The sequence below is a fragment of the Ovis canadensis genome, chromosome 2 (genome assembly GCF_042477335.2).
Source record: "Ovis canadensis isolate MfBH-ARS-UI-01 breed Bighorn chromosome 2, ARS-UI_OviCan_v2, whole genome shotgun sequence".
In the NCBI taxonomy this organism is placed as follows: domain Eukaryota; kingdom Metazoa; phylum Chordata; class Mammalia; order Artiodactyla; family Bovidae; genus Ovis; species Ovis canadensis.
In genome coordinates, this window is record NC_091246.1 from 6715421 (window position 1) to 6734519 (window position 19099).

At 48.1% G+C, this 19099-nt stretch overlaps 1 protein-coding gene across 4 annotated transcripts in view; it reads left to right on the forward strand.

The window, feature by feature from the left end:
• ASTN2 (astrotactin 2) overlaps positions 1 to 19099 on the forward strand; it is a 1128670-nt gene that overhangs the window by 440635 nt on the left and 668936 nt on the right. For all 4 annotated transcript variants that reach the window (XM_069573835.1, XM_069573834.1, XM_069573832.1 and 1 more), the window contains one exon: positions 7584 to 7691. In XM_069573835.1, the coding sequence (XP_069429936.1) occupies positions 7584 to 7691 (108 nt within the window). The remainder of the gene's footprint in view (positions 1 to 7583; positions 7692 to 19099) is intronic.

Here is a 19099-nt window from a genome sequence, read left to right on the forward strand (position 1 = left end):
TAATTCTCAGGCCCGGGAAAGACTGTTCATGCTAACAACTGCTCCAGCCTTTTCCATAATTTGGCTTTCAAGTTGTTCAGATGCCCTGGTTTGTTCCAGAGAAAACCTGGAGTCAGGTCTCTCTTTGCCACCAAATATTTATGTCATTTTAGAAAGAAGCCTCTAAAAACTTCTGAATGTCTCAGTTTATTTGTCAGCAAATTTGAGATAATTCCCATGCAGAGAGCTCAGCATCATGCTTGGAATATTTGAATTGCTTCCTTATCCAAAAGGAAATGTCAAGAAGTTGGGAAATTTTGTCCATTTTATTCATTGCTTTTCCCCCCTCAGTGCTCAGAACAGTGTTTGCTACAGAGTGGGCACTTAGTAAGTGTGGAATGAATGAATACACAAATGGGTGTTGTGATTATTTGAGGTGACCACTGGGTCAAGGACAGACTGACGGGTCACACCCTGTAACCTCAAACTCTGGGTCCAGGACTCAAGGTGCCTGAGCCTGGCTCTTTTCTTGCGGCTCTGTGACGTCTCTAGGTGGCACCAGTGGTTAAGGACCCACCTGCCAGGGGACGAGACATAAGAGACGGGAGTTTGATCCCTGGGTTGGGAAGATCTGGAGGAGGGCATGGCAACCCACCCCAGTATTCTTGCCTGGAGAATCCCATGGACAGAGGAGCCTGGCGGGCTGCAGTCCACACGGTAACAGAGAGTCAGACGCGACTGAGCGACTGGGCATGAGCACTGGGATGTCTCCACTCTGCGCTCACAGTTCCCCATCCCATGGTTTTATCATGAGTCATGTGATGTTACAGAGAAAACAGAGGGTATGTCTCTCTCTCCTTCTCTTTTTTTTTAAACATTTTATTTATTGAGGTAAAATTCATGTAACATAAAATTAATGATTAACTATTTAAAGGTGTGTAATTCATGGCCATTTAATACATTCCCAGGGTTGGGCAACTGTCACCTCTGTTTAGTTCTGAGACATTTGCAATGTATCAAAAGGAAACCCCACACTCATTAGCAAAAACTCCCTGTTCCTCTCTTCTCTCTGCCCAGCCCTGGCCATCACTATTTTCTGTCTCTATGTGTTTACTTACTTCAGATGTTTTGTCTAGCCTTTTTATGTCTGGTTTCTTTCACTTGGCAAAACGTTTTGCTAAGTTACAAAACGTTGCACGCGAGGTCCACCCATGTGACATGTCGACATTCCTTTGTGTGGCTCAATAGTATTCCGTTGTATGAATATACTGTATTTGTTTATCTGTCCATCAGCTGATGGATATTTGGGTTGTTTCCACTGTAGGCTATGGTAAAGGTGCTGCTATGAATATTCATGTACCAGTGTTTAATTGAATGCCCTCTCCAGTTCTTTCAGATATGCGTAGGGGCAGAGTTCCTGGATCATGTGGTAGTCTGGTATGTTTAACGTCTTGAGGGGCTAAAGGATAAACTGTTTCCCACAGTTTTTGCACCATTGTGCGTTCCCACTAGCAATCTATTCAGGTTCCAATTTCTCTATATCCTTTTCCAGCACCCATTATTTTCTCATTAATTCGACTGTGACCGGCTTAGTGCATGTGAAGTGGTATCTACCTCACTGTGCCTTTGGTCTGCATTCCCCTGATGACTAAGGGATGTTTTTCTTGTTTCGGCTGTGCCGGGTCTTGGCTGCTGTGCCAAGGCTTTCTGTAAGCGGAGAGTGGGGGCTGCCCCCTAGTTATGCTGCGTGGGCCTCTCGTTGCGGTGGCTTCTCTCACTGCGAGCATGGGCTCAGGGGTGCTCGGGGTTAGTAGCTGTGCGCACTGGCTTAATTGCCCCGGGGCATGTAGAATCTTCTTGGACCAGGGATTGAACTCATGTCCCCTGCACTGACAGGTGGATTCTCAACCACTGGACCACCAAAGAGGCTGAATCAGACAGAAGCCAGGTTCAGAGCTTGTCATTTGCATGATCTTAGATAAGCAGTGCTGAGGTTCTAAAGGTTGGTTTGTTAGTTGCTCAGTCATGTCCGACTCTTTGAGACCCCATGGACTGTAGCTCACCAGGCTCCTCTGTCCATGGGATTCTCCAGGCAAGAATACCGTTTTCTTCTCCAGGGGATCCTCCTGACTCAGGGATCGAACCTGGGTCTCCTGCACAGCAGGCAGATTCTTTACCGTCTGAGGTTGCCCCTCGGTAAAATGGATCCTTACCTTTCAGACGCTGTGTGAAGTGTGGATGGGTTATTTTATAGAAGGTGCCAGGGCAGTGCTTATCCTGCCACGGGAGGTGCTTTGACGGTCTTCTTCATGCTCCATCCCAGGCCACTCGGGACCAGGAAGACCAGGGGCCTGAGGGACGAGGCGGAGGAACTGCTGTCTCCTCTCCTTCCCTCTCGCCAGCCTCTGACCGATCTCACTTTCTCTCAGCCCCTAAATAGAAATACTTGCACAGCCCTGTATAATTAATGGCTGCACTTTGGTTCACTGTATCACCAATTTCATATTAAAATGCTAGCAGAGGGGGCCCTTTTTGATTCGTCTGAATCATCTCCAAGGCTGTCTGTAATTGGCCTGTGGCCCCTTGCAGCTTCTCTGGACACTTGGAGGCTATATGCCTTGGGTGGCTGCCACCTTCTTACAATGTCACAGAAGGCAGGGAGTCAGCCCTCCCACCCAGGGGCATCTCCATTTCGTGTCCTGAGCTCAGGCCAGCACTGAATTAATGAGTGTGCCCTTACTCGCGTTTCTTTGGTCTTTGTACTAACTGTTTATACACAGCCGATCATTTTCCTCATAATGACCGTGGGAGCTGAGAGTTCCTGTCCCATTTTTTTAGAGAAGAATACAGAGAGGTTTGGTGGCTTCCGCAAGCCTCCCCTCCCAGCTCATCACTGGAGTGTAGAGTTAGAACTCATATCTGACTCCAGTGCACTAATGTCTTTGTACAGACATGCGTTGCCTCTCATGACTCATAGATTAAACCAATCCAGAAACCTACTTGCCTTTCAGTGCCTGAGGGTAGAGACAATGACTGTTGTCTTTTAATGGGATCTGAGCCACACCATTTCTCATTCAAGTCTCATTAAAAGAAAAAAAAAAAAAAAACGATGAAGCACCTTAGTGGGGCCAATGGCTTATTCATATCTCCAGATTCGGGCCCTTAATTATACTCTGGAATAAGTGTCATTTAAGTGCCCCAGGATGTGCTGTCTGATATGATGGGTGCTTGAAATGTGGCTCGTCTGGTTGAGATGTGCTGTGAGCATACACTGGATTTTGAACACTTGTGAAAGTTATATAAAAAATTTCAAGAACACTGGAGTTGGCATCCATTCCCTTCTCCCAGGGATCTTCCTGACCCAGGCATCGAACTCTGGTCTGCCTGCATTGCTGGCTGATTCTTTACCATTTGAGCCATCAGGGAAGCCCAGCAGAAGCAAGTGTGTGTGGCTCAGATGCTCAGTCATGCCCGACTCTTTGCAACCTCATGGACTGTAGCCCGCCAGGCTCCTCTGTCCATGGGATTCTCCAGGCAAGGATATTGGAGTGGGGTGCTTTCCTCCTCCAGGGGATCTTCCCAACCCAGGGATCGAACCTGTGTCTCTTATGTCTCCTGCATTGGCAGGCGGATTCTTTACCAGTAGCACCATCTAGGAAGCCCAGTGATAATTTTATGGAAATAAGAAGTTAAGATGATATTTTGAATATATTGGTCAACTCAAATATATTCTGAAAATTAATTTTATCTGTTTTTTTTTTTTTACTTTTTTCATGTGGCTAATAGAACATTTAAAGTTGCATGTGTGGCTCGTGTTATATTTGGCGAGGAGGCAGGTTGATGGAGAGGCAGGCTCTCTTGGAGTCAGCTCCTATTCTGAACATGGTACCTTGATACCTACAGGAGGGGGGTGAGGGTCAGAGGTGTGGGAACAGAACGGGGTCCTGGAGAAGCCAGGAGCATGGTCTCAGAGTCTGTGGACATGTGGAATGAGGGAGCTGTAGGATCTACATGAGCCTCACCAGAGTTCCTGCCCATAGTACAGATGCTGAGGTTCCACACAGGAGCTGTAAAACGAGTAAAACGTGCTCTGATGCTGGGGCAAGTGACAGCCCTGCTCATCCTCAGAGGCCAGATCGCCAAGTGTTGCTTCCTCTGTGCACACCACACACACACATACACACACACCCCACACATGCACACACACACCTGCATATACCACACACACTTACACATACACACACTCACATGCACACACTCACATGTGCAGCACACACATGTACACACTCATACGCATGCACACTCCACACACACACACTTATGCATACCACACACACCATACACACATACACACCACACACACACATGCACACACATGCACAGCACACAAATGTACACACAGGCATGCACACTCCACACACACATGTGCATACTGCACACACCACACACACATGCACACCACACTCATGCACACACACGCATACCACACACACATGCACACACTCACATGCACAGCACACACATGTACCCACTCACATGCATGCACATTCCACACACGTGCACGCATACCGCACACACCACACACATGCACACTCATACATGCACACCACACACACTCACGTGCATGCACACACCACACACACATGCACACACCACACACATGCACACTCATACATGCACACACCACACACACATGCATGCACACACCATACACACATGCACACACCACACTCACGTGCATGCACGCACATACATGCACACACCACACACATGCATACCACACGCACACTCGTGCACACATGCATGCCACACATGTACACACTTGCACAGCAAACATATGTGCACACATACATGTGCACACACATGCACACACCACACACACATGCACACACTCACACATACTTCCCCACATTAGGTTAGCCGTGAGGCAGGCTTTGCAGGCAGACCTCATTTCTTTCCAGCTCCCTCACTCAGCACCTCTCATCACCTCTCTGAGGAATGGCTTATTCATCTGCAAAACAAGGTTCATAATGCTTTCCTTACAAGGATGACTGTGGACATTAAATGAAGTCTTTACTCATATTTTATTGTACATCAGCCTAGGGACCAGGGGAAGAGATGGCAGCCACCAGCTGGATTTGAATTGTGGGTCTGCAACTTCCCAGCTGTGTGACCCTGGGCAGATTACTAAATTTCCTCCTGCCTTCATTTCTTCATCCGTTAAAATGGGAAGGAAAGTATTCACCTACTTCCTGCTGCTGCTGCTGCTAAGTCGCTTCAGTCATGTCCGACTCTGTGCGACCCCATAGATGGCAGCCCACCAGGCTCTGCCGCCCCTGGGATTCTCCAGGCAAGAACACTGGCGTGGGTTGCCATTTCCCTCTCCAATGCGTGAAAGTGAAAGTGAAGTCGCTCAGTCATGTCTGACTCTTCGCGACCCCATGGACTACAGCCTACCAGGCTCCTCCCTCCATGGGATTTTCCAGGCGAGAGTACTGGAGTGGGGTGCCATTGTCTTTTCTGACCTACTTCCTAGGGTTATTGCAAAGATTAAACAAGGCAATGCAAGCCAAGGGTTTGGAACTGTGCCCGGCAGAGAGCCAACACTATGGAAGGGTTAGCTTTTCTTATAATAGTGTCCTATCGCCTGGTGACTGTCCCAGCCTCCACTTCCCACTGCCCCCATCACAGCTAGACTGTCCCAGTATGAGAGACTCCTGTCTGAAGCCTGTCTGCCCCATTCACCATAACATGCCGTTTGTTTGGGAAAGGAGGGAAGATGAGAAAGAGGAGAAGAGAGAAAGGGAGAGAGGGTTTAGCTGGGATGGTTAAAACTACTGCAGTGGCATTAAAGGGCATGGGGTAGACTCCTGACAGGCAAATCCCTCCCTTTTTCTCTGCTGCCTGGACACAGCAGGAAGCATGACAGATGCTTCCTGTCCATAAGGCAGCTATTTCATCTCATGCCCTCATTTTCCCCTTGGCCAAACATTATGTGTGGGTGAACCAAAGACCCCCCCCCTCTCTCCCTACTTCTAGCTCTCTGCCTCTCTCCCTCCCTTCCTCCTTCCTTCCTTCTTCCCTTTTCTATAACAGTAAAATATTTTAATGGCAATTTTAAAAGCCTACTGGCCTCTGAGACCTCTGTTCTTCCACTGCTTCCAGAATCTCCATGGGGCGTCTGCCAACTCCATTTCAAAAAAGAGCCCTTACGTGGGGGAATTGCAACTGGTTGACTCTGGCGTCCCCAGCTGTCTTCAGGTCGAGCTCTTAGTTGCTGGGAATTGGGGGGATTTGTGCTAAGGGGCAGGGGCAAAGCCCCTTCAGCCCGTCGTGGCTGAAGACGCGCGGGGACAGTGATCAGATGTTGTTGTCCCTTCCTTTCCTCCGTGCATTGCAACACACTGCCTCCAGGAAGGAGCAGGACACGTATTCTTTTTTGTTCCCATTTTACAGAGTGTTACACTGAGAGGCGATGCGACAGTGGTTAAAACCTTGAGCTTGTCCATCGGTCACACCCGTGTCCCAAGTCTGACTTCGCTCCCTGTTCGCAAATCACTTTCCTTTTCTGGACCTTGGTTCTTTCATCTGCCAAGTGGGTGTCGTGAAGCTTCCTTCCCTCCCAAGAGGGCTTTGAATTTGGGGTGAGATGATGGCTGCAAAGCTCATCACACAGCGCTTGACACCTCGTGCTTAAGGGACAATCTGCGTTCCCTCTTGAACCTTCCTTGACATCCCAGATTAAGCTCTGGGATGCTCAGTGCGGCACTCAGGGGCTTCCCCTGGGGGACACCAGCAGACCCTGCCCTGTCAGCACTCTGCTGCGGCGCCTCTTCTTCCCGCCCACACTCCCCTCCCCCGCCAGGGATGCTCCAGCTCTTACCCCTCCTCCCACATCCAGTTTCTGCTCCTGAAGCCCATCCATCCTTGCAGCCCTGCCCTAAATCTGCCCCCTGCCCATAAAGCCTTCCCAGGTCCCCCGTGTTGGGATGAATTGCTCTCTCCTGTATTCCCAGCATCTCACTCTGTGGGAAACATGGCCATGAATTAGGTTAAAGGCTCCTTAGGATCCCATTCGTCCCCATGACTCGCTTACGATCCCCTGGCTGGCAAGGACCGGGCGGTATCTCTCTCTGTTTCCCCTGTGTCTGGCTCTGGGCCTGGCGTAGAGTAAGCACTGGACTGAAATGTGTGTGTGAAATTAAGTCACCTGGAATGGTTTTTTAGAGGCAGATCCATCATACAAAGCAACAGTGAGCGCACCTATCAATTACTTGGTCCCCACCTAGGACCAGGGAGTTTACCCATTGTACCTCCTTTCATCTTCAAAGCAACCCCACAAGATTAATAACTTTTCCCCTACTTTAGAAAGAAAGGACCCAGGACTCAGAAAAGGGACACACTCCTCAAGGTCATACAGCCCCAAGGCTGCCAAGCTGTGGTGAGAACCCAGGCCCGCATCACTGCAGAGCCTGAGCTCCTTCCATAAATCATGCCAACTCCTGGGTCACTTGGGGGTGGGGTTGCTGGTCTTTGGGATGGATGGGGGATTTCACAAGCTTCTGGAGGCCTGCAGTGACTGATGGATGGTGCTTCTTGCACAGGGGGCATCAGCTTTGGGAGAACCAAGGGGACGTCCGGGTCAGAGGCAGACGATGAAACGCAGCTGACATTCTACACGGAGCAGTACCGCAGCCGTCGCCGCAGCAAAGGTAACAGAATCCGGGAGAAGGTTCCCGAACCAGGGTTTGTAGGAGGGAAATCTGGGAAGCAGCTTTTGTGCTTCATGACAGACTCTAAATCTTCTTCTTCAGCCTGGTCCCGGTCCAGTTAACCCTGAACCTGGTGTCCGATACCCTGTCTATGCATTCTCTATTTCTCTCTGTCTTGCCCTATTTCTCAGAGGATTCAGAGATGGTTTTGTAAGTTTATGCATTTTTTTTAATCCATCACAATAAAAAATCAAATTGAAAGGAAAATCAGAGTAAGGAAAATGATTCAAACTCAGCTTAGATGTATGCACGGTAATCCGTGCCGTGCTGTGCTGTGTATTCTAAGAAGGGGCTGACAGCTTAACTCGGAGATTCTTAGCAACCAAAGTGCAAAATGAAACATGCTCAGCAGTAAAATGCACAGAGTCTAAGCGGGTAAAACCAGCATTGGCCCGGAGATCCTATTTACCTGATATAGAAACCAGACGGAGTTCTCCTGTTGGTTCCTGTAAACAGGACTCCCTGGGACTCTCTAGACAATGTTTTGTGTTTTCTACAGAGAGAATCGGTATTGATGCTTGAATGCATAATTTTTTTCTCACGATGACACTCAATGTAAGAAGACATGAAAATGCTGAGGCAGGACCCTGTTACAGGGCTAAGACCGTGGCTGAGGTCCACGGCTCAGTGTGCTAACATGTGCTCTCACTGTGTGTGAAACGTGCAGATTTCACTGTGGTAAGATGTCCTCTGAGGTCCACCCACGGCTCACTGTGGTAAAATATGCTCTGAAATAGAGCACATTTCAGGCCATCACCTGGGAATATAATTCCTCAATCATGAGTGCTTTTTAAGGATAACAAAGTAGCAAGTTCAAGATTGTAACCTTGGAGGGAATTTAGGGTGCAAGCATGTATTCCCAGCAAGTGATTAAGGGCATATCCATGAGCTTGCACCACGCCCTGGAGAGAATGGAGGTTCCCTCGTGAACATGACGGCAGCTAATCTAGGTATGTGGCCATCTATACTCCCGAGTCCCCCAAATTGCATAAAAGGATTCCGTCCATGCATGATGGGCAGTCAAAGGGCACAGATCATGTTGGTTCTCTGGGTGCCTTGAGCCTTGGGCAAGTTACCTACCTATCGTATCCCTCAGTTTTCTCCTCTGTGTAATGGGCCTTGGAACTGCCTCATAGATTTGGAGATGAATTTTCTTCTGTTGCATTAAAAAAGTATCATGGTGCCCGGTATGTGCTAAGGGAAAATAGTTCAGTTCATTTCAGCCGCTCAGTTGTGTCCGACTCTTTGCGATCCCATGAACTGCAGTACACCAGGCCTCCCTGTCCATCACCAACTCCCGGAGTCTACCCAAACTCACATCCATTGAGTCAGTGATGCCATCCAACCATGTCATCCTCTGTCATCCCCTTCTCCTCCTGCCTTCAATCTTCCCCAGCATCAGGGTCGGAATTTTCAAGTGAGCCAGCTTTTCACATCAGGTGGCCAAAGTATTGGAGTTTCAGCTTCAACATCAGTCCTTCCAATGATCACACAGGACTGATCTCCTTTAGGATGGACTGGTTGGATCGCCTTGCAGTCCAAGGGACTCTCAAGAGTCTTCTCCAACACCACAGTTCAAAAGCATCAATTCTTCGGCACTCAGCTTTCTTAACAGTCCAACTCTCACATTCATACATGACTACTGGAAAAACCATAGCCTTGACTAGATGGACCTTTGTTGAAAAAGTAACATCTCTGCTTTTTAATATGCTGTCTAGGCTGGTCATAACTTTCCTTCCAAGGAGTAACAATCTTTTAATTTCATAGCTGCAATCACCATCTGCAGTGATTTTGGAGCCCAGAAAAATAAAGCCAACCACTGTTTCCACTGTTTCCCCATCTATTTCCCATGATGTGATGGGACTGGATGCCATAAACTTCGTTTTCTGAATGTTGAGCTTTAGGCCAACTTTTTCAGTCTCCACTTTCACTTTGATCAAGAGGTTCTTTAGTTCTTCTTCACTTTTTGCCACAAGGGTGGTATCATCTTCATATCTGAGGTTATTGATATTTCTCCCACAGTCTTGATTCCAGCTTGTGCTTCTTCCAGCCCAGCGTTTCTTGTGATGTACTCTGCATAGAAGTTAAATATGTAGGATGACAATATACAGCCTTGACGTACTCCTTTTCCTATTTGGAACCAGTCTGTTGTTCCATGTCCAGTTCTAACTGTTGCTTCCTGACCTGCATACAGGTTTCTCAAGAGGCAGGTCAGGTGGTCTGGTATTCCCATCTCTTTCAGAATTGTCCACAGTTTATTGTGATCCACACAGTCAAAGGCTTTGACATAGTCAAAAAGCAGAAATAGATGTTTTTCTGGAACTCTCTTGCTTTTTCGATGATCCAGCGGGTGTTGGCAATTTGATCTCTGGTTCCTCTGCCTTTTCTAAAACCAGCTTGAACATCTGGAAGTTCACAGTTCACCTATTTCTGAAGCCTGGCTTGGAGAATTTTGAGCATTACTTTACTAGTGTGTGAGATGAGTGCAATTGTGCAGTAGTTTGAGCATTCTTTGGCATTGCCTTTCTTTGGGATTGGAACGAAAACTGACCTTTTCCAGTCCTGTGGCCACTGCTGAGCTTTCCAAATTTGCTGACATATTGAGTGCAGCACTTTGATAGCATCATCCTTTAGGATTTGAAATAGCTCAACTAGAATTCCATCACCTCCACTAGCTTTGTTCATAGTGATGCTTTCTAAGGCCCACTTGACTTCACATTCCAGGATGTCTGGCTCTAAGTGAGTGATCACACTATAGTGACTATCTGGGTCATGAGGATTTCTTTTGTATAGCTCTTCTGTATATGCCTGCCACCTCTTCTTAATCTCTTCTGCTTCTGTTAGGTCCATACCATTTCTGTCCTTTATTGTACCCATCTTTGCATGAAATGTTCCCTTGTTATCTCTAATTTTCTTGAAGAGTTTTCTAGTCTTTCCCATTCTGTTGTTTTCCTCTATTTCTTTGTATTGATCGCTGACCAAGGCTCTCTTATGTCTCCTTGGTATTCTTTGTAACTCTGTATTCAAATGGGTATATCTTTCCTTTTCTCCTTTGCTTTTCACTTCTATTCTTTTCACAGCTATTTATTTGTAAGGCCTCCTCAGACAGCCATTTTGCTTAGGCATTATTTTTTGTTTGTTTTAATTCTTACTGGCATATAGTTGATTTACAATGCTGTATTAGTTTCAGGTGTTTAGCAAAATGAATTCTATATAAATACATATATCCACTCTTTTTTCAGATGCTATTCCCATGTGGGTCAGTACAGAGAATTAAGTAGAATTCTCTGTGCTATCTAGTAGGTTCTTATTATTAGTCTGTGTTGCATATAGTAGTATGTATATGTCAACCCCAATCTCTGAATTTATCCCTCCTACTAAAAATAGGACTATCATATAATCCAGCCTGGAGAATCCCATGAGCAGAGGAATCTGGCAGGCTACCATCCATAGGATCTAAGAGTCAGACACGACTGAGGGACTAGCAATTTGTGATCCAGCCATCCCCCTGCTGAGCATATATCTGGAGAAAACTATAATCTGAAAAGATAAGTGTACCCCAGTGTTCATCTCAGCACTATTTACGATAGCCGTGACATGGAAGCAAAGTAAATGTCTGTCAGCAGAGGAGAGGATAAAGGTGCGTTGTGTGTGTGTGTGTGTGTGTGTGTGCGCATACACACACAGATGCAGTGGAGTGTTTAGCCATGAAAGGTGGGCGTTATCAATGTCCATGCAGTTCTCGCTGTCGTTTTCTCTATCTCCTTACCCCTGGTGCCTTTCACTGAAAAGGCCCTCTAAGGGGAGTGTCTGCCTTGACACAGCACCTCGGGTCGTATCTTGAACTCTGCAGACACAAGAATGCACTTAGCTCTCCCTCTTTCCATGCCTCAGCCCTCTGGAATCTGCTGCAGTGGAGATTTAGAAGCTGGTGATGGATGATTCTTGACATCTTCTCCCTCCCCCAGTATGACAGCCAGAATTAGGGCCGGGGAAGCCAATGAGTCTTCTCCAAAAAACGGGGCTATTTACAGCTAATTGTGAAGACATCCTTCATTGAGTGTGTCCCTCGTAAATCAGAGTTCAAAAAGAACATCAAAAGCAAGCCACAGGACTTGAGATAAAGAATATGGCCCAGGGGCTCCATACCCTCCGAGAGACTGGGCTGTGTCTCCTGGATAGCAAGAATGCCAGGGCTGTGATGCACTGCCCACAGCCCCCCAAACACACACGTACCTTCCTGCCCGGCCCTCCTGCCCGGTCAGTGGCGACGCTGCTCCGTCCCTGTCCTCCCTGCTGTTTCTGACGGCCCGCCTCTGGCACCTGCTCTGGTTCCACCCCATCTTCCTTCTCCTCCTCCTCATCTGTATTCTGGATCTGTTTGCTTGTTGGTTTTCATCTCTCTTCTATTTTCCTCTCCTCTTTCCTCTCTTCTTTCCTCCGTCATCTTTCACTGCATTCTTCTCATTCCTCCGTCTTTTTTTAAATTAATTATTTTAATGGGAGGCTAATTACTTTACAATATTGTAGTGGTTTTTCCCGTACATTGTCCGTCCTGTTTTTTGTTCTCTTCTGTGTCTCCACTGTTTGCCTTCTCTCTACTTACTACCTCTTCTAGCCTCTCCCTTCCTTTTTCCAACATTTTCTAGCGAAGCGTTTCTCCCTGCTTTCTTCCCCGCCCCACAATCTCTCAGCTATTTGTCAAGCACCGACCACATGTCTGACCATGTTCTAGGCCACTGACAGAAATCAAACAATGTTTAAAAGCCCTGCCCTCACGGAGCTCATATTATATCAAAATATAAACATATTAGATGGTGGGGTTTCCTGGATCAAGAGTCAGCAACCTTTATCTGTAAATGGTGAAGCACCGCAGATGTTGAGCTTTGCAGAACATACAGTCGCCATTGGAACTACGTAACGCTACCGCTGCACCTTGAAAGCTGCCACAGAGAGTAAAGGAATAAACGTACGTGTATCCTAATCAAACTTTCTTTCCAAAAACGGATGCTGGTCCAGATTTTACCAGTGACCTTCCAGTTTGCTGACCCCCTACCCTAAACATCCCCATCATACAGGTAACCTGTAGGACTGGTCCAGGAAGCAGGAGGGCAGTCCCACAATGTTTTGTGAAAGGAATCGGATCTCATGCCGTACATGTTCTTGCTGCCTAAGGGAGTCACTTTGTCAAGCAGAGTTCCACGTTGGGTCTCGTAAATAACCAATCAGTCCATCACTTGCTTAGGTGTTTGATAGCATTGACTAATGAGGTGGGTTGGATGTGGTAGCTTCCCGCGTGTCTGAACTGCACCTTAATTAAGGAGAGATGGCCCTAGCAGAGGATGCTAGACTCACTGTCAGGAGATGGGTAGTGAAGTCTGCAGCCCTGCCACCCGCTCACTCAGTGACCCCTTGGCCGGCAAGTGCCCTCTTGGGGCCTCGGTTTTCCTCAGTTTTGTGAAATGAGGATATTTATAACTCCTGTCATCGAGTCTGAAGCTCATTCTACTGTAACCTACATTTAGGGATTAAACAACCGGACTAAGCATGTTTCTGGGCAACAGGACCTGGGCTCCCAGCCCCAAGGTAGCTGTAACCTCCTGGGGAGGGGGATGCAGCTCCCAAAGAGGAGTGACGCTGATGAGGGTAAGCGGGTGTATAACTGAAGGTCCAGATGAGAAGCGCAGATGGTGCGTCCAGCCCCAGGCACAGTGCTGAGCAGGAGACACAGCAGCAAGCTGCCGCTGATTCCAGCAGCACAAGCGCCCGGCAAGGACCTCCCAGCCCAGTTCTGCGCAGGTGGCCCTGGGGCCTTGGGCAAGTCTTTCTCGCTCTTCGGTGCTCAGCCAGTTCTAGAAACCCAGGTTATCTCGCACCCAACCGCATGCACTTCGCGCTAAGCCTCGGTGCTTAGTTCCCCAGCAAAGAGAACAGGACGTGAATGCTCCCTGGTTTTGCCTTTTTTTGGTTTTAGTTTCTTGGTTTAATTTGATGGTCCTTAAGCTGAGCTTTTCTGTAGTGATAAGAACTCTTGAATTGTAAGCAAAGCTTTGTATGAATGTGTGAGTTACTTTTCCTTTTATATTTTTTGACCGCAGAGCGCGGCCTGTGGGATCTTTGTTCCCCGACCAGGAATCGAACCTGCGCCCCCTGCATTCGAAGCCCAGAGTCTTAAGCCTTGGACAGTCAAGGAAGTCTGATGTGTAAATTTTTTTCATTTTGATTTTCCCCTGCCAACACACACACACACACACACACACACACACACACAGTTGAATCATGTTTTAAAGTAAGTGGACAGGTAAGGGAAAGTTCAAGCCATATCTACAGAAAAGGAGGCCTTTGGGGATTGAGGGAAGGAGACTGTTCTGAAGTATAATCTGAGAATGCCCAGATAGAACAGAGACTCCAGGAAATGGGAACTCAGCAGAGTGAAAGCTGAACGTCAACAGCATGGTACCTGCTGAGTATGAGAGCAGAGGCGCATGGTGCCCTGGGGCTGGGAATGAGAGAGATGCCAGTCGCTGGATAGAGTGAAGACTGTGGATTTGAGACTTATGGCGGCTGGGCTGGGGAAATAAGCAGGGGCCGTGCCCTGACCATTGGGGCGCCTGTCCCATCCTTCACCCAGCGTTTCTCACCACCTCACGGGGTTTCAGAATCAGCACTCGGGGTCAAGATCCTCGCTCTGCTGTTCCCTAGCTGTGTGGCTTAGGCTGGTCACTTTCCTTCTCCAAGCCTTGGTTTCCCCTGGGCAAAGGAAGACAAGTCTGGGATTGGTCCTTCTACTCTTCCTTAGGCTTTCTGCAGGGCCTGAAGGAAGTCAAGTCTGCGAAGGGCATGCTTAGCAGAGCATACCTACCACATGATCAGTGTTCACTGAATGGCAATCAGTTAAGCACAGCAAATGAGTGGCTTGAGCTAGGCACAGCTCCATGGCCTTTTCCCAGTGTGTTGGTCTGCACGTTGGTCTTGCTTCTAGGTGGGAAAAAGAACATTTTAGGTTAGAACGTAGACTTGGTGGGCCTGGCCTCTTGGGATGTTGTGACATGATTTTCTTCCTTCCCACCCTTGTCCCTTGCTAAAGACAGCCTCTTTCCCTGGGACATCTGCAGGGTGTCCTCTTCCAGCCTGCAGTTACACCTCTAGGACCTGCTGCTCGGAAAAGAGTAAACACTAAAGACAGGGCGATTGGTGTTTAATCATCCTGTGAGCCTTTGTAGCTAGAGTAACCTGGGAAGAGTGCTACGAACCCAGGCTGTGGAGCGGACGTGGAACAGATGGTCCTGGGATCTCGGGTGCATGTAGGGGTGCCTTGGAGAAGCAAGGCTCCAGGGTCCTTATTTCTGTCAACCTCCTCTGTCCAACTGTCCTACTCTCCCTACCAACAGGGACCTCTACTAAGGACAGAATGACTGAAGCTTAAGACAAAGGATTAGATGGAAGCCCCAGAGAGGAAAGCATCAGAGCTCTTGGTGGGTTTATCCGTCATCCTAGAGTGTGGACCTGGGCAGAGGGAAAGCGGGGTAGGTTAGGACAGGGTGGAGTGCCAGGGAGAAGTAGCGCCCGTGAGCTTGTGAGAAAAGGGGGGAGGTAGGAACAGAGGAGGAGGAGCCACGCAAGAGAATACAGTGAAGCTACTGGAGGGCTTAGACCTTGGCCTCCAATCCTGGGTGCACCCTTGTTTGATTCTGAGGACTGAGCAAGGCTCTGGACCTCAATTTCCTATCTGTCAATCAGTGAGGTAGAACTTGATGCCCTCTGAGTTCTCAGTAACACCAGTCACGATGGAAACAAAGGCACAAGGAGGGAGAAAGAGGAAAAGCCAAGCCAAGCCATGCTTGATTGACTGAGTGCTCTCTGTGCGTGGCTGTGCTCTTTGTATGAACCATCTTATAGAATTCCAAGTAATATCACAGGCAGGGAATGTGTCTGTGTGTTTGGCTTCGTCAAGGCCTTGCTGCACCAGGTGAGGCCTGCCTTTGTGGCACGTAGGCTCTCGAGTTGTGGGGCAAGGACTCCGGAGCACTGGAGCTCAGTAGGTTCTGCGAACGGGCTTAGTCGCTCTAGGGCACGTGGGATCTTAGTTCCTCCACCAGGGACCGAACCCACGTCCCCTATGTTGCAAGGGGATAACGGTTCTTAACTACTGGACTGCCAAGGAAGTCCCAAGGGACCCATACCAAACTGCTGGTGGGATCTCAAGTTCCCCAACCGGAAATCAAACCCATGTCCCCTGTCACAGAAGTGCAGAGTCCTAACCATGGGGATGCCAGGGCCGTTCCTGGGAAGGGATTGTTCCTACCTCTGGTTTTTCAGCTATGGAAACTGGGCCTTAGAGAGGTCCCTTCACTTGCGATTACCACCAGGGAAGGGGAGCTGATGTTTGGATTTAAGTTCTTCTATCTCAGAATCTGCTCTGGTCATGTATGGTTCAGATACTGCACGTGCAGAGTGTACCCCACAGTGCCTGGGCTGGGCCTCTACTAAGGAGGTGGGTAAGTTCCCATCTCTGTGCTGGTGCTGCAAGCCTGATCAGACCCCTGAGAACGTCCTGGTGTAAACTCTCCAGAGAGCATTAGCCCGGGAGGAACTAGGACCAAAAACAGGGATGGTCGGCAGTAGCTCGCACACTGAAAAGTGACTGCAGTGTCCGGTGGGGGGGCTGTGGGTAGAGGCAGCCACCATGAGAACCAACCCTCCCAGGGCACCGCCGCCACTGGGAGTCCTGTTATCTGATCATGGAGGAAAACGTATGTGACCAAGAGATCTTCCAGTGCTGTGCTGGCTGGCTGCAACCCATAGCAGCTGTGAGAGCCAGTATTACTCATCATTTCCAGCTCCGCTGTGAGCGATGTCGCATTAGTAGCTTATAAGCAACTGTGGAAGAAGTATTCATACCATGGGCATTGATAAGCAGTGCAATGCAAGCCTCCCTTTCCTCCTCAGAGCCCGTTGTTAAATAAGTAAGAAACAAGCTATTAATATGATACAAACGAGAGGGCAAAGAATTTTTCTTCTAGAAATAGTCTGAGCAATCCAGAATCTTTCCCAGAGGACAGAGCACTAGATCTGGGACAAAGCGAGTTTGGACTCAGAGCATCTCTCTTCAGAAACAGAAGACAAGGTCAGCTGGGCGGACTGGATATTTAGGGACTGCGTAGGAGGATGGAGACTCTGGTGCTACCCGCTTGAAGGACCACTGTGTCCTAGGATCTGGGTCAGGTCAGAGCCGACAGTGGATCAGGTGTCCTCAGCTATGTGGTTCAGAAAGGCTGTCAGAGGCAGGGTATTTCTCTGACCTAATTAAACCTCAGAATCACTTGGAAAAATTAAAAAAACTAGTTCTAAATACTTATCTCAGACACATTATATGGGAATATCTGGCCAAGGGATCTGGTATAAAATTCTCTTTCAATTCTAATTTTTGGCCAGATTTGAGAAAAAAACAATGTACAATTCCCCTGACATATTAGCTAATACTCCATGCCTGTTCTTATTCTGGCATTACCTCCCACTTTTCCCATGCCAGGAGCTTGACTCCCAGTTCTAAGACAAATGGCAACTTAGAGGGACCATTTATTGTCGCTTTTTTGCCAGGTCTGTTGCATATTCACCAATCATTCTCTGTGATCTTTTACTGTCCTTGTTTTCATATGCAAAAAATTGACAGTAAACCCGGCAGAGGAATTTCTCCAAGGTCATAGAGTCAGTCAGTTACCGGATGGAGTCTTGAGCCTCATTCCACTTGCTCCTCCAATCTGGTGTCACCATACCGTAGTATCAGCCTCTAGGAGAATCTTACAGAGTTTTAAACTCTTTCCCTCTTGTCATAACTCTTGCCCTCTGTGTGCAGGCTCAGTCACTTCAATCGTGTCTGACTCTTTGTGACCCTGTGGACTGTAGCCCACCAGGCTCCTCTGTCCATGGGATTCTCTGGGCAAGAATACTGGAGTGGGCTGCCGTGCCTTCCTCCAGGGGAATCTTCCCAACCCAGGGATTGAACCTGTATCTCCTGTGGCTCCTGCATTGGCAGGCGGGTTCTTTACCTTTGAGCCACCGGGGAAGCCCAGCTCCTGCCCGGGCAGTTAGCTATTTGTGATCTGTGGTAGATAGATACCTTCCTCCAGAAGGTTCCAGCAGGCTCTGCAGGCTTTCTAGAGATATTCTGGTTTCTCTCATGAAGAAATGAGATCGGGAGCTTGGATTTTTCTTACTGAAAGAACAGTAAAATGCAGAAACCTAGCTTTGATCTATGCCCGCATTTGGCCCTATTTGACAAGATATGAGAGAAAAGTATGCATTCAGAAATTGTTATAGGCTCATAAAGCCCCATCTAATGTCTCTCTTCTCTCCCTTCCCTCAAACCTCAGAGAAAACAGACGTTGGTTTTTTGTTGCCATTGTTTTCGCTCTTAAAGATCCCTCCCAAACTACCTGTCTCCAGCCTGCAGACATCAAACGGGCTTGGCAAACAAGGGTTCCTTGAATGCGTGGAGGGAGCCAGACAGCTTCAAAAACTCCCTCCCCAAGCTCATGACGGTCCCTGAAATACTGTTCAAATTGTTCTTCTTTCTCCTCCTCCTTAGCAATGCCAGCCAGCTCAGCACCTGACTGCCTGGCGTCCAAGGGAGGGAGGCGGCTGTCAGGAATCAAATGGGAGACCAAAGGCGATAAAGCAAACATGTCATTTTAGTTGCTTACACTGGCGAGAAGGAATAATCAGTCTCCCTCGCTTTCTTGTTTTTCAGCTGGACTCAGCAGGATCCCCCCTCCAACCCCTTTTCCTTCTGCTGAGGGATTGTGCCTCCCTGCTTCCCACCCAGGCGTGAGACTCTGTCTTTCACTTCCTTTGCAGTCTTGTGGTCGGCGAGCGTTCTCCTCCCCTGCAAACCCTTTCCCGGATATAGAGCTGAAACCACTGGCTGTGACTGCTCTCTGTGTGCCCAGCGTGCTATGAGATGCGTGTATGCACAACCTTATGTAGCCCTGACTGTTAGTTTAGGTGACCTTGGACAAGTTAGCTTACTTTCCAGGTTTCAATTTCTTTTTCTAAACAATGAAGATGAGGGGACTTCCCTCACAGTTCAGGGATTAAGACTGAAATTCTACTGCAAGGGACATGGGTTCAATCCCAGGTCAGGGGACTAAGATTCCACATGCCACATGGTGAGGCCAAAAAAATTTTTTTAATTAAAATAAATAAAATGGAGGTGAGAATCCCACTTTACAGGATTTGCATGGTAATCTGACAGAGTCATGTGTCACTAGTGAAAGTGTTAGTTGCTCAGCTGTGTCCAACTATTTGTGACCCCATGGACTGTAGCCCGCCAGGCTCCTCTGTCCATG